This window comes from Acanthochromis polyacanthus, chromosome 17, assembly GCF_021347895.1.
Source record: "Acanthochromis polyacanthus isolate Apoly-LR-REF ecotype Palm Island chromosome 17, KAUST_Apoly_ChrSc, whole genome shotgun sequence".
NCBI lineage: Eukaryota > Metazoa > Chordata > Actinopteri > Pomacentridae > Acanthochromis > Acanthochromis polyacanthus.
In genome coordinates, this window is record NC_067129.1 from 24,158,185 (window position 1) to 24,174,328 (window position 16,144).

Sequence of the window (16,144 nt, forward strand, 5' to 3'; positions counted from 1 at the left end):
AACTGAGCAGGGCTGCCCCTCTTAAACTACAAAAATAAACAGAAAAACATATAATAATAATCATAAATAACAAATTATAAATAACCAAATAGATCACAATACGTGATCTGTCACATATTTTGGTTGTCCCGACTGAACAGTCTATATCACAGAGATTGTAAAATAAAACGTTTTAGGATTTATTATACAGTCTATGGTAGGAAAGAAAGGACAATTTAACTTAAATTGTATTAAACGTCTGCCTGCTGACTGTCCAACTCTCAAAATGCAGATGACAGAAGTACTTTCAAATATGAGAAACAAATGACTAACCTGTAAAAACACTCTACGCCATTGTACGTTGAACAGCTGACTTTCGTAATTATTTCCCTCTCGGTTTCCACCCACTAATTAAAAGGGCAAAGAAGGTGCTATCATCTCTTGTGCTATTTTATTTTTATTTTTATTCAAAGTCCCTGCAGTACAGCACAGAGTGCCTTGCAATTAAGTTGGATATACAATCTGAACAACTGGATGTCGAGGAAACTATGCAGATTTGTACACTAGCAAATGAAAGCAATTTTAATTTGTGCTTAATTTTGTTTGTTTGATGGTTGTTTTTTATTGAAGAACATCTGACTTCATTGTCACTATCTACTGGAATTGTCTGAAGTTCTGCAGTTGAGTTTAAGAGATTCATTCTGTATATTTAGAAATATAACAACGGACCAGTTTTAATCACAAATCAAAGTGCAATATTTGCAACATGCACAATTGTACACAGTTGGAACATTTCAGGAATCATCAATGGAATTTTAAGAATACATTTTGAGAGTTACACACAATTACAACAGGTACTTGTACAAATGAAATTGAACAAACAAGTTTATTTCTACCACACTGTAAAAAATCTTTGCAGAGTGTGTGAAGTACATATTTAAGCAGAATAGACCTATCAGATGTTTATTAATAAGACTACTTCTCTAATATGTAGCAATATTAATAAATGTAACATTTATTCCAATTATTATGTCGTGTACCTTAAAATACCTTTCAATTAATTTCAAGAAAACATTAAAAGCTTTATGTTTAATACTGAGCATTTAGCTCATTTAATAATTAAGTCAAAGGAATTACCTTGAATTTTATACACTAGAGTTTTTTTTCATTGTCTCAAGTTATATTTTTAATGAAGTGTTCCTATATTTCAGCTTCTAAACAGGAACTGTGACTTTTGCCAGAAAATCATACACTATTACAATGTACTGTAAGACTCATTATTTATCCTGTACCCTGCAATGAAAGCTGTATAGCTGAGGTATTGACTTAAGTTATGAGTGTCCCCTCTATGGGGTTTAAGCTGCATGACAAATAATCACATGCAGGCTGAGGCTTGGCCTTCCATGTGGTTAAAACACAAAGCACAGAACAACATATAAAAAAAAATCCTGCTTTACTTCTACACTAATGCACATTGTACAGACCTGGTAATAGTCAGCTAAATCAATACTTTTTTCTCCTGTAAAATGACTACATGCACAAACATCACGTTGCATCTGTTCTTCACTCTTACGCCTTAGCGTTGTGAGCTGTGGAGGAGTTTCTGCAGTGAGCTGGGTTCAGGCACTCAGTTGAATGCTGGATTGCGGACTCCAGACAGGACGCTAACAGGAGCACTCTTCCCTTTGAGGAGGGTGACAGAGAAGATGAAGAAGCAAACGCTCATGACGCCCAGAATGATCACGCCTGAGATGAGCGCGCTTGTCACTGTGTTCATCTGAAACACTGGAGTTTTCAGACTTGCTAAAGCAGCACAAACACAAAGAAACAACCGTTCAAAACCGTTCTTATTCTTGCCATTCAATGCCTGCTCCTAAAGTCATGCAAGGTAAAGACAAAATCCACCACACAGGAACCACTATTGGTGATGCACCAAGAATTTTTCCTAGTGCAATGTTTTGTTTTGTTTTTCATTTCTGAGTAAGATTACACAGGTTTTAATGTGATGCAGAGATATTTCCAGCTCAGTTACAGTTGCATTTAATATCATAAAATGATTTTGCCAACCACAACCGCAAGAATGAAACAGCATCTATGATCAGCAGTCTGAGGAAAGTAGAGCTCCATTTTAACAGCACATATAGCAGTTTCTTTTCACTGTCATTAGTCAGATAGACGAGGATATAACAAATCAACAACATGTGCTGCTTTTGGAACACATAATCGCTATCTTTATCTCAGCTGAAATAACTATTTAATTCAGTTCAATTTAGTTTTTTTTATACAGTACCAATTCACAATACAAGTCATCTCAGGGCACGTCACATAATAACGTCCGCACCTTACAGTGTTATTGAGAGGAACCCAACAAATTCAGTGTTTTTCTTTGAGTGAGTACCGTTTATGCTCCGACTATATAAGATGAAATCATTTTCTTTTGCTTTCTTCAGCAGCAGTCATTTTTTGGGGACTTTTTAGTCATATTCTGTATTGTGTAGTTCAATAAGAGATTTAACTGCAACTTTAAAAGGCAGACTGAGAAAAGAGGCGTAGTTAACTTATATCAGAGCATAAGGAGATGTGACACTGTAGAAGAGAATGTGATATATTTTCTTTCCTGAATTTGACAGATTGTGTTTTTTTAATGATTGAAAAGGAATAGAACATTTAAAAGTGTCATTCCACACAACAGACTGTGTGGAGGCTTACCCAGCTGAGAGTTGTTGGTTGATGTTTCATCTGTGAAAAAACAAGAAAGGGCACTTAAGGATAACAACAATACATAAAAATAACTACAGTAAATGTAACTGTCTAATGTCTTCATTTACAGTCAACAGTATACTTCCAGGTGCTATTTGACTATTTATGTTGCCCAGGTAATTTGTCACTGTCAATCAACATACCAGGGTCAAGAGAAGAAAAAAAATCAAACCATACCGCTCCGAGTGATGATAGGCCCAGCAGTCAGGACAGCATTTCCAGATGCAGCATTTGATTCCTTTTCTTCTGCGACATCTCTCTTTTTCCTGCTGCCACAGATCTATGTAAAAAAAGGAGAGCTACAATGACCTGCAATGATCTGCACTGATAAGATAAGAACTGATATTTTCCCACAATTTGTACTTTGAATGCTTTTACATTTTCACCACCCTGGAGTGTGAATGTGTAAGAATGTATGCTAGTTCGAAATATTCAACATCTCAAGATAGCACATAGAACCAGACACTATGTAAGAGTTAATCAGTACTTCAGTAATTTCATCTCTCATTGATTGTTTTTATAATAAATTTCATCTATATTCAAATAGATTTTAAAATTTCTGATTTGGGGAATTAGAAACCTATTACTTGTGCTTATGGAATACACATTATTTATGTATTTTAAATATAAAATATAAAATACTTCATTGCAACTTAAAGTCCTGCATGCCAATCCCTACTGCAGAAACATTAACAGAACAAAACAACCTTGCAGAATGACCTCACATCTCATAAGGTCATCTTAGATACATATAAACAATGTAGCAAATATTCATTTATGTATTATTCCACCTACTCATACTGCCCCTACATAAAGTGCAACAAATAAATAAATTACTCGATGGACACCCACTAGTGTTTCAGTGTTTGGCTGTGGTGAAATACAAAGATGTAATTTAATAGTAAAAAGACGGTTTTGAGAGGTAACCACTTGATTAGATTAACAGAGACTGCTGAAGTCTCAAATTGGCTTCAGCTACAAAGTGGATTCGATTTGTTTCATGAAAATTTAGTGATTTTAGTCCCACCCATGTAAACTGAAAATACTTTTTAGGGCCAGTATGAAGAGTAGGAGTGATTACAGCAAGCAGATTTTGTTCAGTCTTAGTATGAGTATGTGACATGGATTTTAAATAGACTAAAGGCTGTGCTCAGTGCATGAGAAGATTTTACCGTAGCTCACTGAGATGGAGCTTATCTCAGTTCACGTTAATAAACACTACCGTTCAAAAGTTTGGGGTCACCCAGACAATTTAATGTTTTCCATAAATGCTCACATTTTTATTCATGTGCTGACATAACTGCACAAGGATTTTCTAATCATCAGTTAGCCTTTCAACACCATTAGCTAACACAATGTATCATTAGAACACAGGAGTGATGGTTGCTGGAAATGTTCCTCTGTACCTCTATGTAGATATTCCATTAAACATCAGTCATTTCCAGCTAGAATAGTCATTTACCACATTAACAATGTCTAGACTGTATTTCTGATTATTTAATCTTATCTTCATTGAAAAAAAAAAATGCTTTTCTTTCAAAAATAAGAACATTTCTAAGTGACCCCAAACCTTAGAGCAGTAGTGTAATTAGCTATATTTCACTTGATCTATTCTAAATTATTCTGCTCCAGTGGGAAGCCCAAGCTTTCGAATGGTTCATATAGTGTATATGTAGTAAATCCAACTGAAATATGCAGTGTGTTCAGCAAATGTTTCCCTCATGAAATGAAGCTGTGGATGGGTTTAAAACAGATACTGACTATTACATTTTGAGTTTGCCATGTGTGTCATGTGTGTTTTTTAGTCTCACTGGCATGAGCATTGGACAGTCATCAGATCGACACAGCTTGGTGACACAATGCAGGAACACAGTGGACATCTTCTGGTTCTTGTGCTTTACAAAGCGGAATACTTCAAAGGCAAAGCGGCCCATTTGGCTCTTTCCATTTTCAAAGACAGTGGTCTGAGGGTCTTTTTCACAGCTGGCTCAGGGAAGTAAATTTGCACAGAATGTACAGAATTATTAATCAGGAGAGTGAAAGAAATAAATATTTTTAAAAAATCAGTGATTAGATTTCAGATTGGACTTACCTAAAGAAAAGATCGTAGCGGAGGTCATCATTAGGGTTTCCAGATGGCGTGGTGTAACAGTAGTCCATTAGAACGTTCCATCTATTCAACATTGAAAATGATTGAATCCAGAGCTCTGGGATTTAAATGCAAATGGTTTATGTAGATGTGGAGGACTGCTATGGCACTGTTACTCATCACTCCTTCGATAGGTGCTTTCAGTAGATAGAAATAAGATGTGACAGCACAAATGTAACCTCAAGCATTAGGAAGCATTACAAATGCAGCATCCATACATCGACGAGCCACAGCATTGAAACCACCAGCAGGTGAGGTGAATAACATTGACAATTGTGTTGTATTATAATATTTTGCTGAGAAACCTGTGGTTCTGGCATCTTTGTGGATGTTACTTTGACATATTTGACCCACTTAAACTCAGACCAACGTTCCCCCTAATGACAGAACTGCCCAAAACCAGGGTCCTCCACCTGCAGGACAATTGACCCTGCCACACCATAAAAACTGCACAGGAGCAGCTCACGGAATATGACAAAAAGCCCAAAGTGTTGACTGAGCATTCAAACTATGAGGACCAAGTAATTGAGCATCCCATAGGATGCGTCAGAACAAGCCTGGTCCACGGAGGCCCCACCCAGCAGCCCATCCATCCATCCATTCGCTATACACCACTTTATCCTCACTAGGGTCACGGAGGGTGCTGGAGCCTATCCCAGCTGACTCGGGTGAAGGCAGGGGACACCCTGGACAGGTCACCAGTCTGTCGCAGTGCTACATATACAGACGAACACTCACACGCACATTCACACCTACGGACAATTTAGAGTAACCAATTAACCTCAGCATATTTTTGGACTGTGGGAGGAAGCCGGAGTGCCCGGAGAAAACCCACGCATGCACAGGGAGAACATGCAAACTCCATGCAGAAAGATCCCAGGTCCAGGCCAGGATTTGAACCGGGGATCTTCTGGCTGCAAGGTGAAAGTGCTAACCACTACTCTACTGACCCAGCAACCCACAGAACCCAAATGATCTTCTGCCAACACCAGGGAACCTGCCCAAAGTCCAGTGCTCCCAGGTCAGAGCTGTGTTGGCAGTATAAGGGGAACCAACACAATGCAGGTGTTTTAAATATTGAGGTTACTGCACCAAAGTCATAGGGAGATGGTTGGGGTAGATGGTGGTTCAGGTAAGGTTAGCGCTGTTTTGTGTATACATCGTATCTCTAAAATACCTTTAACTCATTTCTGTATTTAACCTTCTAAGACGTGGCGTACATGTGTTATTGTATTTATTGGTTACTCCTTATCCCAAATAACTAGAAGAAATCCAACATGCAAGCCCAACCAAGGCTCAGGTTTTAGGAGGCTAAAGGTGCTTGGTGGGCAACAATGTTCAAGTGCAGGTACAGGTAAAAAAAGTGACAGGACCCAAAGTTTCCCAGTCGAACATTGCATTGTGCCAAGATGATCCAAGTTATTCAGTTCAGGTGGCAGTGGCTTTAATGGCTGAGGTGTGCAGGCACAGTTTTGACACAATAGCTTGTTTTCAAGATTCTCAACTGAAATCTCACTGACTGTCTTCAGACAACCGTTAATATCTGAATGGGCGGACTTATCGCAAGGTTTGGCATGCAGCTAACAGTTAGTTTATCTGGGATGGAAAGGCATGAAAGAGTCAAGGGGTTCTGCATCCCTCTAACTCACAATGTGTTTTAATCTAAGAAAAGTAGAACCAGCAGTAGCCATGTCGTTTGCTAGGATTGGAAGGGTTTTTAGAAGTATTCATATGAGTAAATAGAAAAAAAAAGAGTCCAAAGTCAAGGGTGGGTTCATCTTAGACCAGGCGTTCCCATGGTACAGCCCTACTCTCTATATTTCCTCAGGAGGAGCTGCTGGCTGCAAACAAAAAGGTCCTTCTCCAGTGAACAACATGGCACAGTTATCATCCTAATCCCTTCAAAGTCCCATGAGTATTTAAAGATCCCACAGATTTCAAAGCTCTTTCTCATTTTTTGGTAACTTTTTCGTTAATTTGTTTTAGCAATTAAGATTTTTTAAAATGTCTTAAAAGTCTCACATAGGAGGTGAATAATGCATTTTCTTCTTTTAATGTGATCTGGCAGCAGTTAAATATCAGTCAGTGATGTGCTCCTTCACATTGTGTTGCTGCAAATGTCTGTTTAAAACCCTGTTTATTGTCCTACATAGTCAGTATCAGTGTGGGTTCTCCACATTTATTCTGTAATAACCACATTATTTCTTTTAAAATGCTCACACAGCTAGGCAGACAGCAAACAATTAAGATGCTAATGATGTTCTTTGTTGAAATTTTTTAAAAATGTCATTCATTGTATCCTTCTTTTAATTTTTCTCAGAACTGATAACTTAGTGCTGCTAACTTTCAGACAGAATTTATGAATCGCTGGGTCTTGTAGGAAGTGTAGCTGTTAAATGTGGGAATAATGCAAATAATATGTGTGGACGTCAGGAGGAGTAGCAACAGTTAAATACGGTAGTCAATGGGGATCAAAAGAGACAACTAAATACAGTACACAACAGCAGTGATTGCACTCTTGTGTAATATCATTTAAAAGTCAAATGCTTCCAAATCATTTACAACATGTGACAGTTAGAGTATTTTGTCTGATGAGCAATCAAAAACAAATATTTCGGAAATAGTATACTGAAAATGAAGAGCCCAAGAAGAAAATGAATGTAATAAAAGTAAATACATCTGTAGTCACTGGTACACAAGTTAGAAAAACTGTGATCACTGAAACATAACTGAGGACACATGGTGATTTCCAGTTAGTCTACTGACATGAACATGGTTTTAAGTAACCTGTGAGAATCAGAGCTCTCTCAGTTTTGAACTGGCTGTGTCTATCTGCATGTCTGCATCATGGCCTCACCTCAAGAAGAATTACCAGAGGAACTGAAACAGCTGATTGTGCAAAGATGGTAAAGGGCACAAGAGGTTTAGTGCTTCTATTGTGCTTCAACTTGAAATTAGCTTTATAAACAGCTGCAGCAGTAATCAGGAGGTACAGAACGAACCATAATACCACTAATCAGAGCTGCTGCAGCCATCCTCTGAAAATTACGCTGCCGAGAGCGAGGTGGTTGCACAACCTTGTTTAATACACATGGGCAAGTGCCTCTGGCATGACCCAGGGGTTCCCAGTGGAAATCTGAGTTTCTGTAACAACTCAGACGTGTGAAGAGCAGTGTATAATGGAGTCTATGGATGGCGTCTAAGAAAAAAACCTTGCTTGCTCTTGCGGAAAAAAATGCAACATGACCCTTTACTAAAGAACTTGATAAGAAGCCTGTTAACAAAGATACATTTGTTCTGCTCAGTTGTAGCCTAAACCTCACCAGGACTACCACAGTGAATGCATAGTTCAGATAGTGAAGCACAGAGGTGGAAGCATGGGGCTGCATGAGTGAAAAAGGTTTTAGGGAGACGATGACAGATATAGATGACAGCATAAATGCCTGTGGACACACCAAAATACTGGCTGACAAGATGACTCCAAGTCTGCAGTAGCTTGGCAGAAGAGGACTATTCAAGCAACATAACTATGCAAAGCACACTGCCAAAATCACACAAGAGTTTTTACAAAAGAGAATGTGACAACTATGATCAAGTATGTCACCTGACAAAAATCTGATTTTGATATTTTAAAAATAAGAGTTGAGAAGCACCACCCCTCTAGCAAAATACAGCTCGTAAACATAGTCTGAAGAACAGAAGAGCATCTCTACAGGTATTTGTGTGAAACCGGTACCCTCTATTTTTAGGAGGACTTAATTTGTCATTAAAAATAAAGTTGAAATAATTAGGAAATAAAATATTTGAACCTCAGTTATAAAGGATGTACTGACCTTTGATGCATTGGGTTTAGACTGTGAGGCCTGTACTTTTACTAAATCTAAAGTAGTAAATCTAAACTGCCATCAACTGTAAACTATTTTTGATTTACAGAGAAGTAAATATCCTACTGTTCAACTACTAATGTAACAAGTGCTAAAAATATTAGGAGGGGATGTGGTGTTGAATCATTTGATATTAAAGTAATGTTGTACAGGGGTGTACCAAAAATTCTGTTCCAGACAGAAATGGTGCACAACATAACACAAACAATAACAGATTTTTGTAAAAAGCAAACAAAATCTGCAATTCAGACTGAGTGGTCAGATGTTGAATAAATACCTTTTATCCAGGTTGCTGGCTCTTACAGCTGCAAAAACTCGTGTCTTCAAGGTCAGTCCTGCCATGGGGATGGACAGCTGCTGAATGTAGGATGAGTCCTGTACATAAACCATAATGACATTTAAGGCTCTTGTATCATCTTGCATGCGTCGGCTTTCACAGAAATTGTTACAATTACAGATGTAAAAAGTGGAGGTTAAGTTTATATAGTTGATTGCTTTTTATGGTTTTGATGCTTGCATATGAGAAAGGTTTATCAGAGCCAGGTCACTTGTAAAGCAAAGAAACAGACTTTTAGATTTGACTGTTGTGAACTTACGTTGTAAAGCAGCAGATTCAGTGTGCTGATGAAAGTACCATTGCTTTCCTTCACTGAGATTGCAGCAGATGACCTTCAATCAAGATTTTTAAAAAATAAGATCAAAGTGCTTAAAACATTTTGAAAGGTGATTCCAGTATTTTTGATGACACTTCAGTCTTTTGTTAGTCATAGAGTACTTCTGTAAGCAGAGGTTTTCTTTGGCTTGCTTATCACATTGTTAATACTGAAGCGCAAATCTTAAATCTGTCATTTTATTTCAGTCAGCTACAGCATATGATTACCATACATAGACTTACACAGTGTCTACAGTGTGATCTTAGCCATAAAATGTATAGCCCATAGACAACCTTTTGCAATGTAGAACAATTTAACTTAAGAATCTCTTAAAATCGCTAACAAATATCAACAATGTATGTAATTCTGAAACTAGCTTTGAAACTACCTCCATACATCAGTTTTGAGGAATTATTTTCCCACCAGAAACAGTGATATTACAAAAAAAAAAAAAAACACAAAAAATACCAAAAACAACAACAAAAGCAGGATAATAAAGCATTGGACGTATGAAACATGACGGCACTAAAACCAACAGTCCTAGAACTTCTGTGAGGCTGAGAATCATTTTGACTCTGCGTCAGTGACATCCTGATTGAACTCTGTGTTTATTTTTTACTCTGCATTTTCTAGTGGTATTGTCTCTACATGGCTTATACTTAGACCACATGTTTTGTACATTTTAGGGAAAAAAAAACAAATTCATCACTAAAATTTGGTATTGTATTAATTCTTCATTCTCTGTGTTTTTATATTGTTCACCTAGCTGGCATTGTAATTACTCTGTCAAGTAACACGGGGGAGTTATGTGGCCATCGGTGTTGATTTGTCTGTTTGTCTGTCTGTTCGCAACATTAGTCAAAAACAGACAAATGGATTTGGATGAAATTTTCAGGGAAGGTCAGAAATGACACAAGGATGACGTGATTAGATTTTGACAGTGATGCACCTATAGTCTGGTTCCACAGATTTGTTAAAAATTTCTGTGTCACTCTGTGATAGCGGCATGGCGTCACTGTAACTATGACAAGTGAACACTACGTTAGCTGTCTGCTGACATCCACATAATTCCAATCCTATTAAAAATCCACCACTGCGGACCATAAATGTTTTAAAGATTTAATCCATAAAAAATCATACAATGACTGAGCAGTCTTGATGGAGTACTGCGCTCTCTGAGTGCTTTTCTTGTGATAATTTGCCACTATCAAAAACTACAACCTCAGAAATGACCGTGAAGATGAATTAGCTCTTAACCATGTCAACAAATATAGAACATTTCAAATTTTATAAATTCTCTCAGGCCTATAGCAGTGAATTGCAGTGTCTAATAATAATGAAAATAATAATAAGACAAGAATCTACAGTTAGTCATTGTAGTTTTTCCATTGCAAATATTTCAGCTGCTGAACTGTTCCTTGCTGCAGACCAGATAAGAGTTGAAAATCCATGACCACCAACAGTTAGTTTTACCTATTTTATTTCATGGTTTGCTGGCCTTCTGTAACACCACAGTTTTTCAAACAAGTTTAAAAGTGGAAGCAATCATGCGAGTGGAACTCACGAGGCCAGCTGTGTGTTGTTGACCAAGTATTCCAGGGGGTAACTGCAGCTGAACTTGTACAGCAGACCTGGCAGATAGCTGATGATAGTTGGGGGGTCTGGTGTGTCGATATACCCCGATATGTTTCCAATTTGTACCCGGGACAGGTTCCCATAAGCATTGGGTCCTTGAGCCGTGGTCACCTGCAGCAAACAATGTCAGCGTGAGTAGCACTCCCTCTCCTGGCTCGGTAACAGACCTCTATCTTACTATGGCCACACTAGACAGGATTGATAGCCCTGAACATACTAATGCACCTCACTAATCCCCAACTCTTTACTGGAGAACAGGTCCTTCAGAGACTGCTTTCAGCAAGAAGTGTCTGTAATGTGTGGAATCTCAGCACAAGCCTGAAATTATCTGATCTCTAAAGCAAAATAAAAAAAGCAAAATTTTAAGCTTTAATAATACTTTCTGCAAAAAAGTTCAGCTCCACGATCAACAGCGTGCAATCGGAGAGATGATCTCTGAAACAAATATTTTATTCTGTTATTCAGTCTGTTATTCTTACCATCAGAGAATTACCACAGGACTCCAGCGTCGCCAGGCTGATACTAAAGATTACAACGGTGGGAAAGGTGTTGTTATTAATGAATCCTCTGCAGTGGGCGTCTCCATGGCGACCATTGAGGGCCAGGTCCGAGTCAGTGTAGCCAGAGAAGAGTACAGGGCAGAAGTTGATCTTGAGAGTGATTGTCTGAACCCCACAATACACACTGATATCCCTCTCCGCTGCAAGAGAAACATGCACGCACACACACACACACACACACACACACACACACACACACACACACACACACACACACACACACACACACACACACACACACACACACACACAGGAGTAAATACAGGCGCATGGAACGAGTCACAAAGTATTTTTGCTAGGTTGGTGAAATACTTTCAAAATTAAACAGAAATAACTAACTCTGATCTTTCGCGAGGTCCTAAAAGTTGAGATTTCTGTTCAAAATTATGTTTCAGGAAAGAAGTGCAGTTCTGGGATTACAGATGACAATCAACAAGTTCAGTTTTATTCACATTAACTTATGAACTGTTGGGGAACAAAAAGTACCTATTTGGAATTTGTCCCTCGTCTGAAATTAAATTTCCTTCAAAAGCAGTTTCGTACATAATTTTTATCCATTATTTTTGAAACAAAAGTATGAATCTATGTCTCTTTCTTCTGAGTTCCTTACCAGGGAAGCGGCTGTGAAAGTTGGCGTCACAGTTGTATCCATTGAACTGAGCTTCAGCTGAAAAGGTTTTACTAAACAGTAAAAGAATCAATAACATATGTTCCATTTCAGCACCTGGAACAGGACAAGAAGTTAGTGTGAGAAATTCAACCTGTAAACTTCACCTATCACTTCAGAGAACACATCCTTTAAAGGTGGGAAAACAGAAATGTTATGTTTAATTATTTTTCTATGAGAAAAACCCAAGGCATTCTTTTACAAATGTGTTAATGTTAAAGGGAAAGATCTTTGCAAATGTTTTCTTTTGTCTTGCTGACTTGAAAGGCATGTCTTTCATGTCCCTGCCAAACACATTTAGCACTGAAATATCACGTTAAATAAGTTCTGAGCACCTGCAGCTTTCACATCAAAGTGATGCTGTATAATGTATTTCAGACATTTAATAAATTACTAAACCTTATGTATATCTGTGTGCACTACTTATTAACCTGTGAAAACCTTTCATCACATGATCATTGTCAGTCAAAGATGCAGGACTCAGGTCTGAGGAAACTAATATTTAACTAATTAAGTTGCAGCAATTTCGTAGCAGATTGTGTTGTTCTTGACAGCTGGAGATAAAAAGGCAGACTGTCGGACTATGAAAAGCAGAACCACTCACCCTGGTACCTGGAAGCCAGCGAGTCAGCGGTTCTCCATAAGCTTGGGACAGACGATGGAATGGTCCGCACAGCATCCCTACCTGACTACTAGAAACAGGAGTCGGGCGCAGGGGGGAAAAAGGGATCCTACACATAAGAGATTCATTATTTGAACATGTCAACAAAAAAAGGCTGTCCGGGGTGAACATGGGAAAGTCCATCAAATTTGAATGTGTTATACAAATCCTTTCACGTCTGTAGAAACATGAGCAGGTTTTAAAGTTTCCCACTCATATCCTTTCGGCCCAATCTGGCTCTGTCACCGCTCACAAATGGTTTGACGCCGCATGAGGGTGGGGGGGAGAGAAAATTATCTTTTCATCGCTGCTGTGGACCTGGCCTGCTGACTGAGCCGTTCCTTTCTCCACAGGCCAGTCAGGGAGTGCAGGACCTGCCACACAGGCCCTTGGCCCCTGGAATCCACACTTTTCGTGCTTTGTGTACAGCAGTTCTCAGTCAGCACAGCAGCAGGCAATCTGCTCGGTGGGGCTGCGAGCTGCTGCCGGCCTCCCACCTGATCCCCAAACTTTGATTCCTGGTCACAGGACTCCCACCACATAAAGAGGCCAAAGTAAATGAAAGCAAAGTTCATAGAGTTTCAGGGGATCATCCAGCACAAGTGATGGCTGTGCAGACAGAAGACACCCAGGGATCTTATGAATATGGAATATGAGATAAAAGAAGGCTACCGGTGAAGTTTCGAGCAAACTTCTTGATTGAGGGCCAGTGGAAAAAGACAGTAGCACTTGTTTGGTTTGTGTGTCACGATTATTTGAGCATCCACCCACATTTATTTTTTTACCAAGATAGCTCAAACTAGCTTCAGTAAAGGTTAGTCTCCGTGGCAACTTCTCTGCAATATCATCTTAAAAACAATGTAGAGTATTTCCCATTGCATTTTATATCTTTGTTTAATTCAGCAGAGCACAGTTAATCAGATGTAATCAGCTCTTACCTTGTTTGTCTCCCCTGATTAAGAATATCTTTGGTGTTCCCGTCAGCTCTTCAAAGATTAAGCAGAAAATATGTTTTTATAGCATTTCCATTGTCCAAGGCTGTTGAAGCAACGTACGACATCTTTTAATCCACAGGATCTTTCTTGTTGAAGTCAGTGCAAACCACCACTAGACAGAAGTGACTCTCTGCAGCTCAAGACATCCATGAGCACTGAGAGTTGGGGAATGGTAACTTCCAATTTGTAAGGATTTGCCAATCCAAATAAATTGTCATTATGAGAATCTTGGCCAAAAACTGAGATGGCACTTTGCTTCAATGCAAAAGATAGCCATCTAGAGTGCCCTAGCACCTCAATTATCCAAAACACATTTCGACACTCTATAGGCCTGATATCCAGTGGTCTTATCAGTTGAAGAGCATTTTAGTCAAAAGACCTCGTAGAGACTACAGACACCATTTGGAACCTTTCATCACTTTGCACAAAGAAACAGACTGACACTGTCAGACTCATGTCTCCTTATGGCCGAATCCTGAGAGTGAAAAAGTATTTACACCCCTACAGAAATCTTCTACTGTTGCATATTTCTCACACTCAAGTGTTTCAGATCATGAAATTAATATTTGTATTCAATAAATATTAGACAAAGATAGTCAACAAAACACAAAATGCAGTTTCTAAAACTGATGACTGCTTAATGATTTATTGAAAACCTGGATAAACCCTGTGAAAAAGTAATTGCCCCCCCCCCCCCCCCCCCCCTTAAACCTAGTAACTGGTTGGTCCACTCTTGCCAGCAACAACTGCAGTTACATGTTTGTGATAACTTGCGATCTGACTTTTACATCGCTGTGGAGGAATGCTGACCCCCTCTTTCTTGCAGAACAGCTACAGTTTAAACACATTAGATGTTTTTCATTCATTAACTGCTAACTTTTGCAGTCTTGTCACAGCATCTCAATTGGATGAAGGCCGAACTTTGACATAGCCACTCCAAAACCTTCATTTTGTTCTTTTTGAGCCACTCAGAGGTGTAATATTGTAATGTTGTAATATGTAAGCAATATTGTGCTTTTGATTTTATTGATCATTATATTTTTTGGAACAAGTCAGTCTTTGTGGGTTTGATGATTTTTATTACAGCTGGTTAAGATCTCCCAGATACAGTTCAAATTGTCAGATTGACAAATGACTGATAATAGTTTTCCTAATGGATCAATATTAGGACATCTGCTGTCTAATCTATACATATAAATTATATTTATTTTTCAACTCAACATTGCATTGTGCATTACGATGACAACAATATCATCTTATAATTGTTGTCAATATTACTATTATTATTATTCATTTAACACTGTATTACTTGAAACAGACAAACTGCATTCAATTTTCTTTCTCTGCATGTGATTTGCTGATAAGATTTCCTGAATAAATAAAGCTAACTAATCATCATGTGTAATGTAGATGGTGGTAACTTTAGATGAATTCAAAATGTGTAACTTTTTAAGAGTCTTTGCTATTAGTTTGTGTTAGAACTTTTTGTTAACGCTAAATCCCTTACATGGTTACTTTGTTTAATCCAGGTTTAGGTTATAGTAAGCTGTTTGAAAGCTCTAAAATGAATGTTCTTGCTCTCAGTTGGAGACATTTATCCCACTCAACACTTTCACACATGTTATGATAATGTAGTACTTACACACTGAGGAAATAAGTGGATTGATTTCTCTGCAACTGTGATTTCTGTTTGTGTTTTAAATAGGCCTTTTTTTTTTTAGTTTATTACTAAATATTGCAGCATTTCATAGCTGCTACTCCATCTTCCTACCTCAAGGAGAATTAAAATTAAATCCACATCTAACTTAGTCGTAGTAAGTGTTTGTAGTTTCTGTATTGCATGTGTTTAGCTAGCATAGACAACGAACATATTGAACTGAATGCTCCTTTCTCCTCTGATCTTATGACACTCAGGAAAATGAGAGTGGGATGTCAGTAAACATGACTTTGATGTGATTTCATGCCCTTGCAGCTGTCTGTCTTGCATTGCTGTGAGAATCACTGTGCCTTAAGCAGCCTTCGTACAGGTAATATCGGTATCAGCTGAGAGGTACAAGTTTGCTGTGTTTGACAAATATTCTGTATATAAGATGATACTGTCAGTAGGTCAAATATATCATTGACTTTAGTTTTGGTGAAAAAAATACACCACTTGAAAAAGGCCACAAAAGAATTATCCTAAAACTCGTGTTGATCTCTCT

General features: G+C 38.2%; 1 protein-coding gene across 1 annotated transcript; it reads right to left on the reverse strand.

Annotated features, from left to right (window-relative positions):
- Nucleotides 1-416: 416 nt before the first annotated feature.
- On the reverse strand, nt 417-12,336 carry zpld1a (zona pellucida-like domain containing 1a). The gene is made up of 10 exons (XM_022207081.2): nt 12,231-12,336; nt 11,540-11,760; nt 10,990-11,171; nt 9,369-9,441; nt 9,050-9,147; nt 4,832-4,912; nt 4,551-4,722; nt 2,917-3,019; nt 2,689-2,718; nt 417-1,782 (listed from the first exon to the last, which is right to left on the reverse strand). The coding sequence occupies exons 1-10, from the start codon at nt 12,334-12,336 to the stop codon at nt 1,607-1,609; spliced, it is 1,242 nt and encodes a 413-aa protein (XP_022062773.1). The 3' UTR covers nt 417-1,606.
- Between the last annotated feature and the right edge of the window lie 3,808 nt (nt 12,337-16,144).

Coding starts and splice junctions, on each gene's coding strand:
- zpld1a (XM_022207081.2), bottom strand. CDS start 12,336: ATGGAACATATGTTATTGATTCTTTTACTGTTTAGTAAAACCTTTTCA. Junction 11,761..12,230: donor CTTTCACAGCCGCTTCCCTG/GTAAGGAACTCA, acceptor TTTCTCTTGCAG/CGGAGAGGGATATCAGTGTG. Junction 1,783..2,688: donor AACCAACAACTCTCAGCTGG/GTAAGCCTCCAC, acceptor GTGCTGCTTTAG/CAAGTCTGAAAACTCCAGTG.